Source organism: Bombus bifarius, unplaced genomic scaffold (genome assembly GCF_011952205.1).
Source record: "Bombus bifarius isolate JDL3187 unplaced genomic scaffold, Bbif_JDL3187 scf7180000008140, whole genome shotgun sequence".
Lineage (NCBI taxonomy): Eukaryota > Metazoa > Arthropoda > Insecta > Hymenoptera > Apidae > Bombus > Bombus bifarius.
This window is the reverse complement of record NW_022884468.1, coordinates 852106-877819: the sequence shown is the minus strand read 5'-3', so window position 1 is coordinate 877819 and position 25714 is coordinate 852106. Positions and strand designations below refer to the sequence as shown.

Sequence of the window (25714 nt, the reverse complement as noted above, 5' to 3'; positions counted from 1 at the left end):
TGGCTCGTTTCATTCTTTTTTTTCATTATGCATTAGTGTAAAGCTTGATGTAAATATTTCTTTCGTTTTTAACAGAAGCTTGTCAAAACTGTAAATGGAACGTACATGAAAAGTGAAAAATCTTTTCGAAATAAGATGTACAAACAAAATCGCTCGTTTCTTGAAGCACACGTTAAATAAATGAAACTATGAAACTTGACAACGAATACAAAGATTACGAAAAAGTGGCCATACAAGATACCACACAAGAAATAAAAACGTATAGAGGAGCAAGGTGCGAGACGATAATAAATCTAACAAGTAGAAGAATATGGTATTTTATTAAAATCCTTACATTAATGAGAACGCGGAGTTAAATTCTCATAATGCAAGCACATTTTGAAAAACCTCATGGTCTATTTAACTTGTATTCATTTATAAATCATATATTTACAATAAACAATATGTGATTAATCCTTATATTATATATAACCTTCTTTTTTTTGTATTACAAATCTCTCACTCGCGTTCGCTTGTCCTATGTTAGTATCCTTCAAATTCCTTCGATGAATATTGCAACATCTTTAGAGTACGACAACGTACCGTGTATATCAACTTAAGACCACCGCTTCAATCCTATATGTATAATTTTCACGGTTCGCCTAGGACTTAGAATATCATAATTCATTTAAATCGCTTCTTAATGCATGATGCTTTTAGTTAATCGTTTGATACTTGAACGTTGTCACATAGGTCGACGAATCTAAACGGCGTATTTGAGAACACACGGAGGAACAATCCACTTGGACAATACTTTACGACGCTATAGCGCAGATTTGATAACATCTCCTCGTAGGAAACAGGAAAATTTGATTCTCAGTAATCGTAAAATTTGTAACTAGCGTTAGCGTCAGGTACAATGCCCGCATCAACCTGATCGGTAGCGATTGAATGATTCTGAACATCGGCCTGCTTTTCGTTATCTTGAAATGTTTCCAGGAAACTTAGCGATTCCATTTTGATCATGACTTTTTAACAAATCCGCTTTTAGGCGGTGGGCTAACAGGTTTTTCAGATATAGGTGTAGTAGGATTCATTCCAATGACACGTGCCATAGGCGGTATCCCGTCACATTTAGAGGACGACGACAAGGTTGGCGATGGGGACAGCCGTTCTACGCACAATGTTTGCTGTGGAAGTTGTGCGTCTGTCTGAATGCCATCGGAGCCATATATTTCCTTTAAAATCATCAGCATAGTATCCTCAGACTCCCTAGACAAAAATATATAACGTTTTGAGTTAATTAAGAGTTTTCTACAAAGTACCTACAATACTCATTGGAAGAGTGTGAGTGCGTTTGCATCTATGGGAAATTTAAAGATGCAAAAACATATAGAATACACATAATAGCGTTGCACAAAAAGTACAGTAATCGTTATAATATTTAGAGAGTCAAGCAAATCTCTGCCTAAGTTCTACTCCTTTAGACGTGTTAATAAAGATATAAATTAATATATGAAAATATTAGTACATACTATTTTAAACTCTTTATTATAAATAATAAAGGGAAATGATAAAAAATATTTATCTTGTAAAACTCAAGAACTTTGTCAAGTAATCTAAGCAATAATTAATTTGCTATTTATATACACGAAGCGTTACGTGAAGCCTTCAATGAAAACTTTTCAATAATTTCTAATACGATTTGAAAAATTTTACTAACCAGTAACAGACGTGACTTGTCAATGCAAAAATGTACTCGTTAATGTACTCGAACGGAGCTTCTTGAAGGACGTAATCTATTCTTCGCCCACCATTTAGGTTGCCCACTTTAAACTCAACATCGATATCGTCGTTAGTTTGTTGATCCGAAACTGTTTGTTGTAACTGTTGTTCCATAACTTTGTCTATTTCACGCTCGAGTGTGTTATTATCTGATCTGTGAAACACTGCCAATTGATAGACAGAATTCCATGTACTTCTTACAGAATCCAGTAGCCTCTGCTTCAGATCCGCGCCGACCCGCGCCATTGTCTCCTTTAATTCTACAAGATACACAAATTATGGCAACATTTTTTACGTATTTTTTATTTCCCTAATTTTATCTCCGGTCGAATACCTATCACTATTTTCAATTTATAAATTGTTTATCACATTAAAACTTCCGTGACATATTTTGCAATAAATAGAGGTGAAAATGCTTCAAAAGAAATTCTTACAAAATATTATAAAGAATTCTGTTTCGTTTTATATTAGTAAATTTGTACTAATCTCTATACTAACTTTAAATTACAATTTGAAAATGCATAACTATAAATCAACTTTATATTGATTTACGAAAACATTAAATTTTTAATGGAAACAAATGTAGAGATACTTAAAAGAATGTTGGAATGAATTTTATTGCATATAAGGGCACAACAAGTAAATAAAACCGTACCACAAATAATATGTTACTAAAATGCTCTAAAATATCTCTTTTGAAATGTAAAGTAAAAATTGTTTAATTGATCTGAAATAGATTTTGTATATCACAGTAGGTCTCAAATGAACGCTTACCTAAATGCATTCTCTTACGTCCCTTATGGTGGGGAATCAACATTGGTCGATATTTAGGAGCATCTGGATTAATGAGTGCTTCGACTCTATAAGCTACTGGGTCGAACGGGTGAAATATGTTGAAAAAGGCGGGACACGTTGGTAATGCAAAGTCTTCCCCGAGCATATCAATGCCACGAACTGTCACGAACATACCAATTGGACTACCGAGAGCGAAAAAGGCACGTGGGTGAAAATGTAACTGTGTATAGTGTATATAAGGCTGACCCGTTCCGGCAGAACCTACTACGTAGCTTATCTTTTTACTGAGACGTCGTTTCGCTACACGATCGGATAATTGAGAGGGATCGATATTTTCTTGATTCTGAAACAAACAAAATTAAACTGTCGTTATAAACTAAAAGTAAATTAATAGTTCGAGTGATAATAAAAGTTTATGATTAATTTTTTAATAATTATTGTTCGACCGTATTCGCGCTGAGACGCGTCGGTTTGAATGATTTTGACACTGAGTTCACAGTTTAAATATCACTACTTATTTCCAAAAACTTTTGAATGATATATAAAGACATATTCTGTACTATTCTAATTTTTAAACGATCCGTAAGATTTTCAGAACTATCAGTTTATATTAAAGTGTAATGTAATATAATAAATCAAGTTGCAAGAATTTAGAAAAATTCATTCTGACTGAATGCGTCGAGTAATAGGTATACAAGCAACGTATGAAAATTGGTTTTCATCGGCACCTTTAATAAGAAAGATTTTTCTGAAATTAATAATTTCTCAAAATATAAAAATGACAATAAATAAAAAGGTTTCTTCACGCATTCTTTAATCAAAGACTTGTCCGATCGTTTTTCTAAATTCTCTTTTCTACGTTTCCCCTTTTAAAATCAAGTAAACATGATTTACTTACTTGCTCTTCGTTAGTTTCACTGTCATCACACGATGTATTATCCGACAGCGGTTTCTGATGGCACAGAAGATCAAATAAAATTAAACTACCTAAAGAATGGCCGCCCAGATATATTCCACCATCGAAATCCGGATTACGTTTCTTGAAAAGAGCGGCTAGTCTGTTTATTTCATTTCCAACCGTCTCTGTGATGGTTTGACAATATACTGGACTAGTATAGAAAAGTATGTCGAGCAATGTGTCATTGGTGAAATGTCGTAATTTCGGTATACTCTCCAAAGTGATCGCTTGTAATTTTTTATCGATTCCAGTATCCTCGGAATGAAGCGTCGTGTGCCACGAGATTGGTAAAACTTCTATCCTATTCACGATTCTCTGTTCACTGGCGGTTCGATAATGTGACTGGACTAACTGCAGCGAAATACTTCGAAATTCGTCGACTGTAAATTAGTTATTAGTAGCACCATTAAATTGTTATTACATTGAACTTATTACCAATACAAATAGTTATTACAATGTATTTCTATTATTTATTATTCGAGAAGCTGTAGTACCAGACTTGTTTACCATGCAAAAATATAAAATTGTTTTTCATACATTTAAGAATTTAACACAATATTACTTTTTATTTATCATGTCGTTCAGAATTTCTTCTCTAAGAAAGTAGAATTTTTAGAGATACTATAAGTTTACATTTAAAGGAATACTGAAGATTTATAAAAATAATTCTGATCGTACCAACTTCTTCCACGGTTCGGAATTTCAAGTCACAAACGCTTCCAATGCCATGAACGATGAACAGAAGATGATCCACTTTCTCAGGCTCGCCATCTTCGATGTGGAACTCGTCAAGGCCTCTTTTTATCACCTTAGGCCTACTACCAGCACCCTGTAAATATGCACTGTCCTCTGAGCCCTGTACAAATTGCGATTCAACATTTCCAACAGAACCATTCGTGCGTAATAAAAAAGAAAATAATCGGAATATAAATGAATGCGTGACATGCCTGCAAAGACAGCAGTTTATACTGCGCTGAACGATAGCTAGAAAATCAACGATTATTTTATAAATTGTTTACTACGTTAATGAAATTATAGCGAACTTTTCCAGCAACAAAGATTTAGTTCAAAATATATTTAAATCATCAAGTATGCAATTTATTAAGTACTCTACTTCCAATTATGCGTTATACTTAATTTATAGAGCCTGCAAAATAAAGTCATTTTTTTTTTATTTGACCACAGACTATATTTTCCATAAAATGTAACGTCATTTAAGATGTATCTTTTCTTTTAATTTATTTCAAATTTGAATTTTATTTTAAAATGTAGCATAATAATACTTCGAAAATATTTGGCAAAATACTTAAATGTCAAATTTAGCATAAACTGAAAAAGTGTGGCATTCAAAAAATAAGCATCTACTTAAAGTGTTTAGTATAAAATACAGTGATCATACACACACAATAAAAAGATTAAACACAATAGTTAAAACAAAACAGAACATAAATGTTAAAGCACATTGAAAATTCTATTATTAAGGAACAAATTTTTAAAGATGCATACTACTTAAGACACATTAGAATTCATGCGCACATATTTGTACATTTAGTTGACTAAAAGATCAAATAATACTTTTAATCCTCGTACCCAAAATACAAATATATGAGACAACAGTATCAAATAAACATCAGAATTAGCATATATATTTATACATACAAAATAATTATCTAATACAAGGTGCCTCACAATTCACGATACAAACGGACAAAGGAAAATCAATAATAACAAAATTGCGTTAGAGACATCGTTTTTGGGAAAATCGACTTTGAACAACTTGTGACGTATACATGAATTTTCCTAATCTCCAATTAGAAAGATCGATGGGGGATTATTATTATATGTATGAACAAAAAAAAAAAAAAAAATATAGAATAAAATTTATTAATTCCGAATGCTTTTTAAAAAGCAATACTCTTTTATGGTAATCCTTTCTGATATCAGATAAATATCAATTTCTTTGCGTGCTTTTAAATTTTAATCTACTTTTCAAAATTAACTTTTCTACACCCAACGACAGACTATAATGCGTTAATATATTCGATCTCAGTTTAATTTTTCCATATACTATACATTCCATAACACATTAATAGAACATTGATACAGCAGAATACTAATAGAAAAAGAAAATGGTACGTTTAAATAAAAAAACAGCACAACAACAAAAAGATACAGTAATATGTATAATTTACCGCGCTATTGCCCCACGAAGCTGCCAATTCTGGTGATGCAGCTGTCAAATAATGGGCCTGAACTGTGGCACTGTGAAAGATGATGTATTCTCCGCTGTTCAAGTCGATCCTTCGGTTCCAACTGTTCGACAGACATGCTTGTTTATATTCTTCCTCGAGTTTGGCAGCAATACTTTCGTCGTAAGGAACGTATCTTGACTCGGTTGGTCCTTTGAAGAACCAAGAACATCGTCTCACTTCCGTCGATTCTCCACTCCAATAAACGGGGGATCTCTGACGACGTAAAATGTCCACGTCGTAACGACCTCCGTCAGTAGCAACTGTCGTTTCAGGGGTGATTTCGCTAGAGTTGTGAACGTCTTCTAAACGCAAGCTGTCTTGCATGGAGAACGGAAGCCATAGCACTTTGTGTTCCACCTTCTTGCGATAAAACCAATGGTGATACACCCCTCTGTACTGCATGCGTTTATCCATAGAGCCAGCAGTCTAAAATTAATCGCAAAATATAGAATACATAAAATATGGAATAAATAAAATTTTATAATATTCTCTTAATAGAACAATCATGGATTAAAAGAATATGTTATTCTTATGACTTAGATAATGGTTATGGATAGACTATGCAGATCTATATCTTAATATGAACAGCTAAAACTTAAATAGGGATTCGTTTTATCTATTAGAAATTACAAACAGTACTCTATTGTGGATATTTTGTATGTTTTTGTATATTGTAGACATTCATTAAATGCATAGAAAGATAGCGATGAAAATAATCTCACGGAATTATTATAAAATACAAATTATATCATATAAATACGATTGCGTGTCTCACCAAGTTCTGAATATTAGAAACACCGTCAGCGTTATCGCGTCCACCCAATGGGTTAACTGACATCTGAACTGGATTCAGTGTGGCCGAACCTGTGGGTTCAGGTACGGTTGCCGTCACAGAAGACGTAGTAGGAAATTCAATGCCAATTCCACTCGTTATATCGTACGTTTTCGTTGGTCCAGCGAAATTATCGAAATAGTGATGAGCGTGGTTCGTTGTTATATTTTGCACTGGTGGCGCGTACAAGTGGCTTGCAGGTGCGTATTGCGGTAATTCTTGAAATTGTGCGGGATTGTAAAACAACGGCTGTTGCGGTTGTTGAGCAGACGCGTTACATGTTGCAATCACAGTCTGAGAAATTTGATTACCGTCCCACGGCGACTGAGCTACGGGTATCGAAGGACTAACAAGACTGGAATCGATCGAGCTACCGAACGACACTTGTTGCAAATCGTTTTCCAAATAAAGTACGTCTACAGGGGCATTCGTGCTATGTTCTTTGTACTGGAAAGTAGAAAACGAGCTGGTATCCTCCTTCGGCGTAGCGAAGAACGAGCTCGCAGATTGTGCGAAATTGTTAGAGGGATCGGGGAATGTGCTGGCGACTGAAGCAACCGCTGCAGAAGAACTCAACCTCTGGTCTGGCAGCTTTCCCACAAAGACGTCACCACTCGATGCGAAAGACTGGGGTTGATAATATTGTTGTGGGGGCTGCACGTTCGATGGAACACCATGACTCTGCGGTGCATCGAACTTTTCGAGGTCTGTGTGCACTTCCTGGGAAGGTACCGTTGGCTGTATCGCCTCTGAAGCCTCTTGTCTTACAAACGCATTGCTCAACGCGTCAGATTTCGGTAACTCGTACTTGTCTTCAGCACTAGTTAAATTTACATCGTCGAAACTCTCAGCGATTTCACACTGTTTTGCACTTTCCTCGACTTTCGTTGGCGTCTCGGTGGGTAGGTCCGGCGAATCTTCCTTTCGTTCGGCAAGCAAGTGTTCCAACTTCTCCGAAACTTGAACCGCAGACACTGGCGCAAAGGTTACAGAAGGTTTCGCCTCCGCGCTGGGTCTTACAGTACTGTCCTTCAAAATTGGCAAAGGCGAGTCTGTTTGACTCTTCGCTACCACCGGTTCTTTTTCTAAGTTGACCGTCTTCGGAGGGAAATCTCGTTGACCAGCGTATGCATCAAACGCGTAGTAAGAAACGTTGGCCGGAGTATTCTGTGGAGTAATCGGTTCCGGAACTTGCAGAGGAATTGTCCGGGCAGACGACAGAGGAACGTTTGGTCTGTCGACGACAGGAACAGTTTCAGAACCCGAATTTTGATTCTGAGGCGTTACACTTCGCGAAGTGCCGGTAGAGCTGTAAGGAACTGTTGCTGCCACTGGACTGGACCTAAAAGACTCTTGCAAAGAGTTGGCCTGTGACAGATACTCCGGCGTGGAACGTTGTAACGACGGTGAATTGGTGGAAATCGACGTTTCAACGGGTTGATAACTTGGAACTGGCGCGATAGATTCGTTTGGATTGAATATATTAGGTGTTGCGATATTCGATATGGCTAACGGTTGAGTTACCGGGGCGGAATATTGTTTGGACGCGTTTGATGTTAAATCGGGCGGCGGTGCGTATTTAAGACGTCTTTGACTGCCAAGCCGATATGAAATGGGCCCTGAAACGAAAGAAAAAGGATTATTATATTATGTATTATTTATTTAAGCCAATTACCTGAATACCACTAATATTCGCAACTTTCTAAGAAATCTAACAAATTTACCATTTGTTGACGAAGGAAGCGTAGGTGGCACCGTCGGTTGTGGCGGGGCTGACAAACTTCCGCTAATTCCAGAATTAACCTCGACGGATCCTGCAAAGTTCGTGCGTCGAGGATCGTGAAAATTGGCGACTACAGGAGGTGACGTATCCCTCAACGAGTTACGATCATGCGAAGGCACATAAGGATTTGTATTTTGTACACCGGTTACTTTCTCCACTCCTTGATTCGCCTGAGATGTCGAATTGTCGCCGGTAATCGATGACAATGATAAATTCGGCAAGGAGGAAAGAATGGAGGTGAGGTATCCTTGTTTCGTTGGCTGACTCGGTGGATTCTTGTTTTCTTCAGGATGCAGGGGTATTGGCGTGAATTCACTTTCCGCATCGGCTGCAGCTGTCGATGTCGTTGAATTCTGTAAACTCGCCGGCTCCTGACCTACGAAGCTGTTCAGTTCAGCACCTGAAAACAACGGAAAATTCGACGATATTTTAGAATATATAAAACAGTTTTATGATATAGAGATAATTTTCTTCGGAAGTGTTTTTTTTTTCCTGAAATAAATCGAGATTAATTATGGTGAATAATAAGATTGATAATGATACGAATAGGATTATATTTCCCTATAATTCTTATTTAAAATACGTTTGGATTTCATGCAAAACAAATTATTCACATACATGTTAGAAAGCAACGAATCTAATATTATCTCATTAGACAGAATTATACGTGTAAATCACGAAAACCATCGCCGAATGATAGTTTTGTAAATTTAATAAAATCTAACGTATGAATAAATTAACAAATGAATTACTTATTTATGTAAAACAATAATGTCTCGAGTATAATTATTCCACAAAAATTATACAAGCTATATCAACCTTCTAATCACAACAAATACCCTTAATACAAACCTATTACCTCGCTTTTTCAAGGAACGCATAATTTTTAACTTTTCGTCGCTCTAAATTCCTCGCGCTAATACCGAACAGAATAACAAACATCTCAGGCAACCCTGCTCTATCTTTAATCTTTAATAAAATCTCAAGTTTAAATCTGTCTTCTTACGAAGCAAAACCTGCGTGCTTAATCTCGATGCTTAAAATCTGACGCAACGCTATATAAATTACCCAAGTTCCTGAAAATCCTCTATTTACATGACGTAGAAACGACGTAGCTCAGCAATCATCATAACCTGTTACAGTTCTAAAGCCATCCACAATCTCATTCTTTGCTATATTAACCGTGAATCCCTCAATAAGCTGATACCTCGACTGGATTATTCACAAACTGTCAATATTGGACAGGATACAATGAACGTAAATCCCGATGACAAAGATAATTGCCTGTATCTTTTCTTACGCGTACGATTGTGCTGACATCCTGTCGGATCTCGTATTACCGATTTCTATAGCCGATCTCACATCCTGTACACGCGTTCACATCAAACACCTGTGATTGTGCAATATGCCGCGTTTACACCTAGATTTACTTTGCGACCACGTTATCGTCCACCTAATTGACAAGACACCTTACCCTTTTGTAAACGTCTACGCCCGCAACTTTATAAGTAACTGCCTCATTTTTACGACGAGTTTTCTGACCACAGTGTTCCCGAAACATCGAACGATATCATGTCAGCGTTAACGTGTTTCTGGTTCTTGTTTGTTTGTTATTTGGTGTGTATCAAATGCGCGATAGTTTTCGACGATACGTCAATCGTGGACCCTATTGGAAGTATCGATGGAGATTCGAGAAAAAACTGGACGCTTTTCAGGCAATCGTTAGATTCGAAAGCTCCACAGGCACCTCATTGGATTCGTTCAATACAGCGTTCAGTGGATAAGGAAGTTTTTAAACAATTAGAAAATACCGGTGACGATGGAATTTTAGTTTCCTCTACGGACGCGTGTTCTAGGTGAGATGATCACGAGGATCTATTAAGAATTGATCTTTGGAATTTTCTTGCACGGAATCATCGAGCATCAAAGGATCATTGATTGAGACGTGATGAATGAATTCTTTGATACTCATACGGCTTTTGATGAGTATTTTTAAATCCAGACATCAATTTTCTTGCATTTGTATATTTTCTGAATTTCCTTGAACAGTGAAACCTTTAACATCTTTCATATCTTCAAGACTTAAGTATTCAAAGTGATCACTCTTCATAAACATAATTATGAACGGGATATAGAATAAAGAGCAAATGTAGAAAAATTTCACAAAAATCGTTCATATAACTGTTTTAGTGATGACCCAATCAACTTGTACAGATACAACAGCCGATAATTCGTAACTTGTCCAAGAACCTAATAACTACTGAATAAATATCTGAATAATACTGAATAATACTGAATAAACATCTAATGCAGTGAAACACAAAAATTTACATATATTTAATGAATTTTATGTATTCGACTTATTTGAAGTAACTAAAAACGCACATTGTTGCGAAATGGTGTAGGTTCGCATATCAGTGACTATAAATTTGCTCGGTATATCAACATATTTCTAAAGGCAATTTCAACAAATTTGAAGCACATTTCTTATAAAAACCGTAGAACTTAGATCTTAAATCGTACGTTACGTGCACTCGATGATTACGGTGCACTTGTAAGATATTAATATGTACAATATTAAATGTTAAATAACATTGCTTATTATATATTTAAGATAGTAAATAATAAAATAAAATTTCAATTTATCATAAAGGTACTGCATTGATAGATACAACAAGGACGGAGTCAATAAACAATATGTCAATGTCTTCTGGATTGACGACATAGACATGTTAGGTAAGATACATTAACATGCAAAAAGTAATTATAATTTCAAAACAACATATAAAAACTGTAAAACGGTCATGCTTTATGGATTTAATTTTTAACCTAACCCCAATCTATTAACATTTATATTATCGTAGTTTTTATGTAATTAGTAATTAATTGTACAGCAAACTAATCTGCTTAGCTGTCTACTTTCGACACAGTTTCAACTAAGCTTCAATAAAATTAATTAAATAGCAACAAACCTATGAGAAAGTAACTTGCATGCTGAAATATTTTAGATCAATCTCGACCAAAAGATCATTCGCAATTACTATTAAAAACAGAATCGACGGATACACGAAATTTGAATAACATCAAAAATTGTCAGGTACGATTCAACAAAATTTCTACAATAGTAGCGCTGCCGTTTAAATAGCACTCATCGTCTTCTTTATGCTTTTAGATTTACCTTGACCTAAATTGTAACACCACTGAAACAGGAACTGCCTCGAATTACGCAGACAGAGAGTTCCAACCAAACGTGGAAAATAGCGAGAGAAATAAAAGCGATCGGAGCAGGGTTATTGATCCTATTGGCGTAATTATTATTTCTATTACTTTAAATTTATTCACGAAATGTACATGTTACGCGAGAAACGTGAAATTCAAACCAGGCGTATTTTGAACAACGAAAATTAGAACTAATCCTTCGTACACAATATCCGAATCACATGAATATTTTATAGATCTCGGGTTACATCTTAAAATTAATTAAATAAACAACAGAATAACTACATCTATATATCTAATTCTCCGTAATAACAAGAAATGGAATATTCTATAGCACGGACATTAATTAATGGTATTATGCAAATACTGTTGCCTTGGCAAAATGTTACCGTTATACGAATTTTTATTTCATTTTAAATTATCAAATAATTTAATGAACATCTTTTTGTATATATTTATTATTGTCAATGTCTGAGCAAAATATACAGTTACATATATTTAAATATATTTAATAATATAACAAATGTTTCTTAAATATTTTCTGACAGATAAAAATAGCAGAAAAATATAATTTGAACGGACAGACGCAAACGAATTTCCTAGTGAACAGTACAATTCATCGAATCATCGTAGACATCGATGGAAATGTTTCGAACGCATTGCTTCAAATACCCATGGGTGAGTTTGTCTTAAACGCTTGATTAAATTTTAGAGACGCAGCAGGCCAAGATCAATTCGATAAATCAAATTAGCAGCAAATTAACCAATTCATCAAACGTAAATCTGTTTACGTGGACGCAATAGCAGCTCGGGCCACGTGTTTTAATATTACACGTCCAATTTAGTTATGCATTGTAAACTAAAAATAATCTTCGATCCTTAGTACGTAGATTAGCAGGTGAATTAATAGCACTCGGCAATTTTCATGTCCATGTTCAATGTGCCGTGTTATTTATGCTGTACGCATATTTATTACACGCGAAACGTAAGATATCATTTACCACGTTCGTTTTATGTAAATGAGAAAAACTGTACGAATTAATAAAAAATACTTATCAAAGTCGTATCGACAAAAGTGTAACTGATGAACAACATACTTGTACTAAAAATGATATCGGTCATCTTAGCGTAGGTACAGTTTTCTTTGACATATACACAACAAATTGTCATTTTACGTCATCTACATTTCTGTTTACAGCAAGATAACGATTTATATCGCTATAGATCTATGTTCAAAAAGTATCCATCACTGTGTTAACGTATTAACGAAGACCACAAACATGAACTATTTTTCCTTTAAATTACTAATCTTAGATTGTGATATCTCCGTTCTTTCCTTCACTAGCTTCATATGAAATTTTCAACTCTGTTACAAACACGGTAAACCTAACCAATATGGCACAAATTTCCACGCACCTCTATGCACCATTAACTCGCAAACACTGTCCAACTTCTAACGCTGACAAATCTTTCGTAAGTAAAACGACCGATTCGCCTACTCACCTAGAATTGCCTTGAAAGGGACGGTCTCAAAGGAAATGCCACTGTTTTCCTTCCAATATCTTTAGTGTTTCTTCCACAATAAAACTAACGATATTCGTACGAATTTCCATAGATTAAGAATTAACCCGCAACACTGACGAGCCAACTACGTTCACCTTAAAACGCTGCTCCGCACAGTGCAAAAATAACACGAATTTCCTGCAAATAAGACGATCGATCTATCCACGTAGTCACTTAGAGGTCCCCCGAGAGATGATCTCGGATCAAACGAAGCTTCTCCCTTGGTTTTTCTTCCACAATAAACCTATTTCCGATATTCGTACAAAATTCCATTTACGTTTGGAATTGACTCACGAACACTGCCAAGCCATTTACGCCAACCCTAAATCACTTTCCCACACAGAGCAAAAATAACAGGAATCTTCTGCGTGTAAAACGATCGATCCTATGTAGTCACCTATGTACGTAATCGCCTAGAAAGCACCTTAACGAGCGATTTTCAATCGAACGAAACACCAGTGTTTTTCCCTTGGCTTTTCCTCGTTCACGAACACTTTCAACCAGCCTACCGTTCATCGTATCGACCGCATCGTCGTCTCGGAGAATTCCGGCCGCATTCGTTACGTTACAGCGAACGATTCTCCTCGTTTCGCACGCATAATCGTGATACTATCGCCACAACAATCCAGCGATTATTATTTCGCGCGTGTTCATCGTAGATTTCTCGTCAAGCTGTTAGATCGGTCGAAACCATCCCGAAATATTACTCGCATACTCGAGGAACGTCTTTTTCGGGAATACAGCCAAAGATGGGAAATACGCGCGAAACAGACCGCTATGTGCACGTACTTTGTATATTCTAATTAACAGACGCAACAGTGTCGAGGGACGTAACAGCGATATCTTGGACGCATAAGGGAGACCCGAACGGAGTGAGAATTGACACACGAAATGCGCCACCTGGCGAGTGGCGGATGAAACTTGTAGGGGTGGAAGATTCGAAATATCGCTTCGTTGTGCAGGGTCTCGTGGACGAAGAGAACGACGTAGACAAACTGTTTTCGCCGAATCTACGGTCGAACGGTGAGTGAGCATTTTTAGTTTGAATTATCTAAATACGGCGTGTCCCTTTCATCTTCGTTGGTATAACCGAGAAGGGATGATTCTACGTGAAAAAATAGATTGAAGATATAGAATAGACTTTGTTTCCTTTAAGGCTCTATTGTCGAAAAAATCGACCGAGAAAATTTGCTATGTGTGAATTTAGGTACAATATTTTTTCTGTTTAAGGCGTCGTTTTAAAGAAAATAATATTTGAATGTATTTAGTTAAGAAATATGGTCGGTACGTTTATTAAATTTAAACAGTTTATAGTCTTTTCATACATAGCAAGCATTAGACAGCAAATGCAGCAAAATAAAGTACAATTGAGGGAAAACAAAAGAGAACTTCATACTTTTGATTGATGTGCGACTTAATAAAGAAAATAATAAGAAAGGAAATTGTTACATACGAGTGAAAGGAACTTGGATTTCGAAGGTTATATAATATCATGGAAACAGTAGTGTACATTAAATTGCAGAACGATAAGAATTTCAGAATTAAAAGCAACACCACACGTATGATTTTAAATCAATTGTTAATTACGAAGACATGGTAATGTAAATATGTATAAGAGATTTAAATACAAAACGAGATTTAAACATTTGTTTGCACAAAATCATGTAATTCACGCGAAATCTTTGTTTCAATATATAGTTAAACGATATTTGTGACGAAATGCGATCTAAAAAGATATTTGCAAAACATTTATATATTTAGAATTAAATCGTTAACGAACTTCCCTCTTTTTTCAATGTCACAATTAAAAAAAGAGTAAAATAATTGAAGTATGAAAGAAGCGTATGATGGAATACATATAACACTAATACGATGCTGTATAAACAGCTGGGTGAAAAATCTATTTCCACGATACTCCAAAATGCTTACTATATTCAAATCTTTCTACCCGCAGATAAGCATACAACGATAACGTTCCCATAAATGGAAAATTTTTATTAAGAAAGTATCGTTACGAATATACCCAAACAACCAGAAACGTTTGGTGCACAAAAACATATCTTTTAAACAGATATTAAATTTAAATGGCCATTAAAAAAATGATTGACGCGACCTTAAATAAAATAAATAAAAATAGTAATATTTAAATTTAGAAAACTGAATACAAATTACGCATTACTTTTTACGAACAGCATGCATAAAATTATCTCAATATATGGAAAACATCGATACACATACAATAAAATAGCTCATGTATTTAACACGTGTCTCCAAATCTCCAGCCGGCTATGTAAAGATGATCGCATATATTCAACATCGATATATATAGCATCGTATAAACACGAACGAAAAAAGCGATACTAAGTAGAAATAATCATTGATATAATTACTATCACTGTCAAGGATGTTGTACTAAAATCAGTATTGTTATGTAACATACAGCTAGAACACCTGTTACAAGTGCACTTGTTACGTTCGAATACCATCGAGGTATTCCCTGACGATGATTCAACTAGGTTATTGTCTTATCGTTGTGATACAACAATCCGGTTGTAGTGAACCATTTGCACTTGGGAAACATTTGAATATCTTTCTTAATTACCGCGGTAATTAAATACCAAATTCATATGAAAAATGTACGATTACTTTATTTACATATTACATATAGCTGTGCGTTAGGATATAATTTATATTTCATAATTTATAAAGTGTGACACATTTCGAAACAATTGCTCGGATGATTACTCGGAAGAGTGGTTGCGAAAGAATTTCAAATCAGAAACTCTAATTAAAAGAATAAATTAAAATGTTCCACTTTAATACTGAAAGAATTAAGATATTCGCTGATCGAGTTCTTATCACTTCCAAATTTGATTTTTTAACTCTTTTTAAATGCAACGCCTTTGACATTTACCTGAATCAATTACGTGACAATACCTCTGAATGGAAAAGAAAATATTCCTAAATACAAAGCTCGTGCCTAATAATCGCGTGAAATGGTTAAGTTTACGAGACCCGTATTTACGACACAGAAAAAGTCGCATCAGAATAACCGGCATTCCGAGTGTAAAGGATTAAAATTCCCAATTACCAAGATATCGAGAGCTTACCTAGGCAACTCTATAAAACGACGATCAATCGACAATAATGGAAGCGTGGCGATCGTTTGAAATTTAACAGATTCCAAGGACCAGATACATCCGACAGATCGGCCCTGATGGTCTAACTAACGTAAACTTATATCGCGAACTGTCGGCAAACGCCGTCGCGTTCGTATTTGCCACCACGTCGTAACGCGTTGAAGAGACTTGCTAACGACGCGCCACACATCTGACAACTGCCAACCGAAACGTTGTTTTCTGGCTCAGAGATACACGAAAAGTTGTGCAACACGCGACGGGCTGCCCTTTGATCAGCCAGCTCGCGCGTTTAGCTGACGCACGCGAGATGCAGGAAGAGAAGATCAAGATTCGCCAATTCCTTCTCCTACTTTTTGTTTCTGCTTTATGAATCATCGTAATCGAACAGATACAACGAAAAAATTAAGTACACGTGTGGGAACGCACAAAACACGATTTCTATGAAATAGGCTACATTCGTAATTAACCCATCTGCAAATGTGCTGTTCTATTATTACCAAATCGGTTGTACCTTGACTATGTGCTTTGTTTCTGATTTCGTACGCGTTACGTGCTCGCTTGATATATCAAAGCTATCAACACGTTCGTATCGTCGTCTTATTCAGTCTCATCTCACCGACGATACCGACAATGAATGTGTTGGCGGTTTTAAATCTTATTGCACCTCGCTTTTTTTATCTTTGGTTGAGCCTCCTTTCAAAAGGAAGAAATGTTGTATTGAATAAATTATTTCATATGTAAATGTGATTATTAGACTGCGAATGATTATGCATGTACGGGAAACTGAAAGGTGCAAATACAGAATAGAAAGAATGTATTACATAATATGAAAGAATATACAAAATATAAGTACACAGTACGGTATCCGTTATAATACTTAAAAGATGGAACAAGTCTCTATTGAGAGTCTATTTTTTAAGTTGGTTCCACAAAAAATATGAATTTTCGTAAATGTACGTTCGAAATAACTAGTGAGATAGGAGCTATAAATTGAAATAATGCTAAGTTTCAATTCATAGCTTCTACAGAAACAAATCGTAAGTCGAAAGTTTAAATTGTTGCGGGAACATGATTTGCTAAAAACAATTGTCGTTCACGCCGTGATTCAGACATTACATGTATAACTGCAAGAATTAAAGTAATACTTATTTTTAGTGATGAATTAAACTGGAAGCTTGTATTAGCTTCTAGTCACTTGTATTAGTAACTATTTTTCAAGTTTTTAAGTACATACTGCCTATTATCTTGATAAAATTGTCCGAAGAATTTGCATAAGTTTCGAGAGGAATTCTTAGCTTGTACATCGATCAATTTTTTAGTTTGAGATATGTAATTATATAAAAGTTAAAAGGAAATAAGTTTAAAGATACTTGACTTTGAATGTTACGAATTTCAAATGAAATATAGTTCAAGTTGGTAATATTGAAAAATTGTGTACGATATTACACAATTGAAAAATGTTTTTCTAACGAATTCGATTCTACTATCTCTCGAACAATTCTAATCAATACATATTACGATAATGTATACACGTGTTTATTTAAGTTTCTCAATGGTAGAAGATATCGACGACAATAATTTGAAGAAAATATTGATATCAGCTGAAGAATTTACATACGTTAGTTCATTGCTATTCAGCTAGGAGATAATGTTATAGATATTGTAATTAATGTATCAAAGATGCAACGTTTTCGAACAAATGTGATAAATACACACATGCTCGTCATATCGTTTGTTTTCGTTTAGATTGCGAAAATTACACAGAACTCAAATACAGGCATTTAATATCTCATTGAAAACAATGAAATCATAATAATCATACACAAATTTTAATCTGTACATTTACCTTGAGCAAGTTAACGTAATCTAAATAAAAAGGAGAAGTATATCATCTTTTAAAATTCGACAGAAAGCAAACAATTCAAAATTACTTCCAATGAGTATTTAAACTCTTTTTAAATTCATACATTATTACGAAAGAGAATTACTTAAAATGTAAACAGATATTTCTGTTTCGATCTTTTAAATAGACGAAATTCGTATCTGTTTGTTAATTCAGATTCCTATATAAATTCCTACTGAGAAACATATTCGAATTCTTTCATACCACCCTATAATAAAATCTAAGTTACTTTCTTACAGGAAACATCAACGATGAAGCGAATAAATATGATCGTTCAAATATTAAAAAGGAAGTAGATATATCACAAGATGAAAAGGAGACATTTAATGATAAAATAATGGTAACGTATATTAAATATGCCACTATCATTCTGTGAATATATTTGAAACTAGAAATTGTACTGAAACATCACCAACTTGTAATACATTTTTCCAGCCGATTATTTCTGATATAACTGTGGTTGAACAACAAAATTTGAATGCTACAAGTAGTTACAAATTAGTGGGGAACAGAAAGATAACACGAGAAAGATCACTAAAATATGTTATTCAAGATCGAGATGAAAATAAAGAAATAAGAAAAGAAAATTCAACAGAATACGATTTGTCGATGATTACTCCTAGTACTGAAAGCATGCTGCTTAATTTGTATGAGTATGTTACTATCGTAGATATTAATAAAAATTTAACTGTTACTTCGAATTCTTCAAATGAGAAATTTGTTGAAAGAATGATTCCAATAGAGGTAAAGAAAATAAAGTTCTCATTAATAATAAGTAAATGAATAATATTATTCCCAATTGTGATATAACAAGTACGTAGTTTAGAATCGATTCAATGAGGTGTCAAATTTACATTCACTAATCGTAAATGAACAATATTCAAAATAAAACAAAACAAAACAATTAGCGACACATAATTATTTCCCTCATATTGTCCACAGAAAGAAATTAATTTTATTTTATTTCACTTACAATTCTTACTTTTACATGGTAAAACATAACACGTCATTAATTCAGGAATGGGATAAGTCTCATAAAAAATCTTCTATTGGAGTAATCGATAACCTCGACGTTGATATCAGAACACCAGTACAAAAAAATGTTGGTACATCTATGAGGATGATAGAAACTTTAGATAATCGTGAACTATCCGAGGAATTGGCAAACTATGCTAATGAAAATATTATCGAGGAGAAAACGATGCTTATAGAGGTAAACAGAAATAGCAATCTGCTTGTTACACCAGGAACGATACACAGAATAGTATTTGATGTGATGAACAGTTGTATTTTGCCTGTCAGATATGTATTCAGAGTAAAGAGCACTCCTTTCAGATTGTACAACATTCAACCAGCCTAGTAAGTTATATTATGTTTATACTCGAATTTCACCCATGATAGCCTTTAACGATTAATTATATTTTAAGTTATCTATCTCCCCTTTATTTTATTTTTTAACCATTGTTGTATGATAAGTCAAGACTAATCTATTTCTTTTACTTAACTTTTATAAGTTAATGACATGCAATGAATAAGGTTGTCTTCTGCTAATATCCCAGTAATGAACGTTTTATTTTATATGCACGTGTAGTTATCAATTACACGTCATCCATACGTATGATCCTTTCTTCATACGTCAATCTCATTGATCTGTTCCTGCTTGACCATGAAAAATGAATTTCATTTCGAATCATAACATTAATTAATATCATCGTATGATCAATTATATAATTAGATTACACGAGATAATAAGAAAAGTCAAATAAAAATTGTTAAATTATTATATAAGAATATCATATAATATTAACTACATAGAAACAACTTCGAAAGATTGTATACATTTTCTTATGCATTTCAAATAGACTTTTAGATGTTAGTGAAAAAATGCAATAACTTAAGTGAATATCATTACTGTATAAATGAACAAAACTTATGCTTGGTTGTTGAATAACTTTAATACCATCCCAGTTATTAGCACCATGTCGATTTTCGTTACGCGATATGACAACCTATTCATTATTTACTAATTATTTATATTTTAGCACATGGATATATCCCGGACAGGTGAGCAACGTAGCGGTAGATTTGATTGTACCTGATAATGCTGCACCGGATACAGCTAACACTGTCACGTTGTTTATCTTGGGTACAGAAATAAAGGAAAAATCTGTATATCTATACGTAAAAGGATCACTTTCAAAGGTAATCATTGGAAAAAGTTAATCACAAAAATGATTAATTATGACAATATATATCTTCCAAACGAAACACTACCAAATAAATCCTTAAAAATTAAAATTTTCATTTGGTAATTTATTAAAGCATACAAAATCTTGAATATTTCAAATTTTGTGATGGATACGCTTATTAAATCATTAATAAAAGTCGTGCAAATATATTTGCAAGTGTATATTGTATAAAAATACAGACTATGTAGCAACTTAAAATATTCTTTGTGGTTTAATAAGATTTCATGAAATAATGCTAAATAATTTTAATTTTAACTATTAACATTATAAAATGTATTTCTATATACATGTCGGAGAAGCGTCAGGAATAGGGCTGTGGGCGTTTGATAGATCTTCACTCGAATTGGCCATCGCTGTGTTATAACGACGGTACGGCCTGGTAATACGAGTGTGGATACTACCGATTCGACAAGCAACCGCGGCAGTTGGGCACTTGCGATACTAGTGACGTTGGTCTTAGGTTCAATCTATGACCGAATCCACGGTCAACGGGATGATAGATATACTTGCTCACACTATCTGACTCAAACGTGTAATACTCACAGATCGTAAAGCGCTACTCTCTTCGTCGATGAGGTCGCAAGAAAGAATGAATTTTCGTCCCGAGGATGCCACCGAGGAAGACTATAATGGGGTGTGTCTAAGGACACAAGATCATCGGATTCGTCGAGTATAGCCCTCGTCCCGAAAGTAAGGGAAATTGACGTCGCTGTCAATTGGTCAATTTGGGACAAAGGCTGCCTGTCCGTTTGGAAAATCTTAATTACCAAAAAACCCAGGTTTTAACGGTTCCTCAGACTATCTGCACTTGTGCCGTATAAGTGCCTCAACATCTGGTATTCATTGTCCGAAGAAACCGTTGGAATGTTTTACTGTCAGGAATACTATGGGTATTTTTTTAATGAGAGTCATACTATCGCTCCATACCTTTTGTTACGTCGCGTAACACTCTACCTAGCCCAGGGCACACACCGCGGGCAAGATGACAACCAGATGTCTTCGGGTACTCACTGCGTACCCTCAATAGTCTCAAGTACCTTCCATAAATCTCATAGATTTCCTAGTAGAGGTCCTTCAAACCAAACAAACGTCCGTTTCCGAAGAATTTCTAAAGACTATTGTCTACTACAGCTTGACAAGGGAAAGTTAGTTTTTCTCACGTATGATACAACTTTCCTCCCACGAATCACTTTCTCTCGAGGGCGGTTAAGACCCTTCGTTTAACCAATTAACGACGAAGCCTATTTCCCTCACTCTCTTAACTAAAATCGTTACCAACAAATCCGATGGCCCCGTGCGCTAGACACACCCATCCTTAGCTTTCCTCCGCCACAGCATCGTCTCCGAACATCACTGATTTTACATCCTTCGAACGAATTGCTGATTGAGTTGTCGAGAAGTTACCCGAATAGAATGGTACGTTGATACTTGTCCTCCCATGGACCGTGGATTCGTTATCGAACCTGAATTCGTTGTCACCATCATCTCGAACATCCTATTGCTATTACTCATAGTCTCTTGTAGTGTCCACATTCGTACTGATAAATATTAGCTACATTCGCGACGGTAAAGTAAGTAAAGATTCATAGAACGCCCCAAAATGCCAACCTGACTCCGACATATATATAACTACATCTATAAAATGTTTTTGATGAAGAGTTTACGAATGAAAATATTAATACCTCTGCTATTATCGATAACATACATTTTTATAAAATAACATTTTCTATTAATACGATAATCTGATAATCACATTTCATTATAAATTCTATTACGTTACGTCACAATATCTAGCTAACCGATGATGTAAAGCCAACTACCGAATATTCTTTCAATAATAACTGCGCTGGAAAATTGGTAAAAGACCGATGCTATAAATCCCGTTGGAGCGTCGACATTACAATTCAAGATTACGACTCAGGTATTAATTGAATTTCACACAATGCTTTATCTGAGAACGAACGATATTTTTTCCTTCTTTTCCATTACAAACGAAATTAGCAATAAATTATACTTGCTGGTTTGATCGCATTAGGTTAATTTTAAACATTATTTTTAAATACGTCGCATTTATTAAAGTTACTAAATAGTTTTTTTCTATTCAGTGTTATTAATAATTTTCTGTGTTAATATTCTAAAAGTTTTGGTTTACAAAAAACTCACGTGGTTAATTTATGAAGTACAAATTTACTGGTATTCAGAACAAAAATTATCTTATTTGTACTGAATTTTCTGAACTTTACAAGGAAAAAATGTTAAATACTTTATACAGGTCTGAAACGTGTGATATCGTCACTGAACAATGTTTACCCACGTACGGAATTTATTAGTGGCACAAGAAGCCCTGTAACATTCTATTATTCTGCTACGTGTTGTGATAAGACAGTTAAAATTACAGCAATAGATTTATTAGATAATTACAGCACTATAACTATAGATGTCACAGGTAATTATTGCATCATTGCTGTTACATTTACTGATATAACTTCTTATTTCATAAATAAATATGAACTTTGAACAAAATATGCAACACTCTATGGCACCCATATCAGAAACATATTTCTGAATTTGTATTACTTTCTAAGAAACATGATAATATAGCTATGGAGAAATGAAGAACTTGTATCTTTCATAATAAAACAAATACGATCAATCTTTTCAGCATGGAACAACTTATCAGAAGCTGAGATTGCAGCTATTACAGTAGGAGCATTGATAGCTTTGTTATTCATTATTGCGATCACTGTCTTAATTATATATTGCATTCGGAAAAGGAAAAGTCACAACTTGCCTTATACACAACGATATGGATCAAGACCACCTACGCAGTCAGAAAGGACTACTTTCTAATTCTTTATCAGTACTAAAATGTATATCGCAGTATGATGTAGCTTATATTCATCCTTGCTATTATATAAGTTAATATTACAAACTAACATTAGATTTAAAATACATTTCTGTTAATTATATCTACAATAATGTACATAAGTTGTTGTTAATAAATGTTGATATTACCTTATTTCTATATACAGACACAATGATTTTATTTAATATTTGAAGAACAATCAAATTCAATTTAAATTTATATCATTATAATTTTAATGGTAAAAGTATAAATTGCAACTTAATGTAATTGTAAATTAAACAAATTTCAACAAAAGGAACAGTGGAAAACTTAATGTACAAAATCTATTACAAACTTTACGTTATAATAGAATTGTATTGTATTGCACGATTAATGGAAAAGAAGGGTAAGCTGGTTTACTTTACAATTACATACAAATACATACAAGGTCAAAACTGATATAAATTTCAAAATCATTAGAATTCAATAAACAGTTATACTTATTGTGCAACATACGTACAAGCATTGAGTACAATAAATAAAGTATCTAGGTTGGAAAACAATTTCTAATCTAGTAAGAAATAAACTGACATTCAGCTTGTAACAAACATTATGCATGCACAGATGTTTGCCTAGATGCGAATGATACCTGCAACTGTGTGAAAATAAATGAAATAAAAGAATAAGAAAACGTACATAATGATGATTAGTTTTGTGATAAATGTCATTCATACATTTTATCACATGTCAAGATTAGGAAAATATGAATCTGTGAGAGCCCCACCCAGGTGTTTCATTAACAGACTCACCATCGCGGAGTACCGCAGGTGTAGCAGGCGTAACTGGCATCAAAAATGCATTTTCGGTGTAATTTTCAAACGGAAAGCCTTCACCAGCAGCTGATAATAATGGATTTTTCACTTTACGTGATTTACTACTCATGTTTGCAGTGACGTTGGCACCACGTAACTCGAAACACTGCCATCAAAAGATTACTAAACTACGAATTGCAAAACACTGTTAGTCCACCATAGACTATAAACATTTAACCTATATCGCCACGTTTATGTACAGTCTAAATACATATGTGTATACATGTGTATAGTAGAGGCAGCATATGAGCTAAAGATCTGTGTTCTAAAGGCTCAAACGTGACTCAGAGAGATGTCCTCCATGTTACTACTGCTCTCTACTGAAACGTACATGCGCAATGCGCATGCGTTATTTGCCACAATAGCTATCTTCAGAGTGATTTTCACGAAAACCAGAATTGTGCATTATTTAAATAATATTTTGAATAAATTTTCTGAATAGAAGTTACAGATAGAAAGAACAAGATTATTCGAGAATTGTTTTAATCAGAAACGTATTGCGTACATTTATTGATTGTTTAATCGTTATCACAACTTCCTTATTCAATAAAAAGATATTACACCTAAAAATATTTTAATGTATCATCGTGAAATAATTTGCATTATAACAGAATATATTGTAAACCTATGTGTGAAATTGAAATCATATGTCATGCATAGTTAAGTACATAAATATTTATTCTCGCTTATATACAGTTACAAATGTGGAATTCTAGATACATACGTGAATATTTGAAATCGAAAGATCGTAACATTCTAATAATTTCATTTTAAATTTATTAAACTTAATTATTAACTTATTTCTACAGCATTATGTAAATAAAACTCAACAAAAGTTATAATGCAAATATATTATGAAATGCTGCATGTGTATATATGTATATTGTATGTCAAATATCATAAGAATTCATTGCAAACAACAAAAAGATATTAAATTTTCTAAAAATAGGTATTTAATAATAAAAATGATAAGAATATACCATGAGTATGTTTTTAAAACAATTATCGTACAGTTAAATACAATTTCAAATATTCGTCTACAATTCGTCGATTTCATTTATAAGACATAAAAGATGTGATTTTTTACTGAAACAATGATTTATTTTTTGTTTTACTATTTGGTCAATAAGTTTGAGATAAACTTTAAATACATACGTGTACTATTTATTAGATCAAATTTCGTTATACCGTTTCTTTTTCTTTTCTTTCTTTTCACTTTTCATCTTTCAAGTAGATGAGACTTTACAAGACTCCATATAAAACGGTTTCCGTTAAATAAGGCAGATCCAATAATGATTGATGCTTTTAATAAATTAAAAATTTAGTTTATTCGTTAATATTAATATTTCAATAAAATTTTAACTTGAGTTCCATTAAAATTCGTTAGTGTTATACTTTCTTAGGTCAATATTTTGTGATGTGTTTCTACAACGATTTTCGTATCGAATTCATTAACTTTTCAATTTAGAAAGTTCAAATTATGATCCAATTTCGAAAGATTAAAATACATCTAAAATATCTTGTGCGAATTTTTATTAA

The 25714-nt window shown here is 34.0% G+C and overlaps 2 protein-coding genes across 3 annotated transcripts; one reads left to right on the top strand and one right to left on the bottom strand.

Annotated features, from left to right (window-relative positions):
• Nucleotides 1-388: 388 nt before the first annotated feature.
• On the bottom strand, nucleotides 389-24452 carry LOC117208546 (SEC23-interacting protein-like). 2 transcript variants are annotated; one of them, XM_033449760.1, is made up of 9 exons: nucleotides 24113-24452; nucleotides 8326-8784; nucleotides 6545-8220; nucleotides 5710-6195; nucleotides 4196-4373; nucleotides 3458-3897; nucleotides 2539-2902; nucleotides 1703-2024; nucleotides 389-1251 (listed from the first exon to the last, which is right to left on the bottom strand). In XM_033449760.1, the coding sequence occupies exons 1-9, from the start codon at nucleotides 24243-24245 to the stop codon at nucleotides 1002-1004; spliced, it is 4308 nt and encodes a 1435-aa protein (XP_033305651.1). In that variant the 5' UTR covers nucleotides 24246-24452; the 3' UTR covers nucleotides 389-1001. The 2 variants fall into 2 exon arrangements, with proteins under 2 accessions (XP_033305651.1, XP_033305652.1); XM_033449761.1 differs by having other exon boundaries at nucleotides 4196-4346; nucleotides 24113-24451.
• On the top strand, nucleotides 9928-23491 carry LOC117208547. Its single transcript, XM_033449762.1, has 13 exons — nucleotides 9928-10240; nucleotides 11038-11120; nucleotides 11393-11481; nucleotides 11557-11691; nucleotides 12152-12281; nucleotides 13977-14189; nucleotides 18449-18549; nucleotides 18645-18953; nucleotides 19228-19568; nucleotides 20252-20411; nucleotides 22253-22379; nucleotides 22731-22904; nucleotides 23121-23491. The coding sequence occupies exons 1-13, from the start codon at nucleotides 9957-9959 to the stop codon at nucleotides 23306-23308; spliced, it is 2334 nt and encodes a 777-aa protein (XP_033305653.1). The 5' UTR covers nucleotides 9928-9956; the 3' UTR covers nucleotides 23309-23491.
• Nucleotides 24453-25714: the final 1262 nt, after the last annotated feature.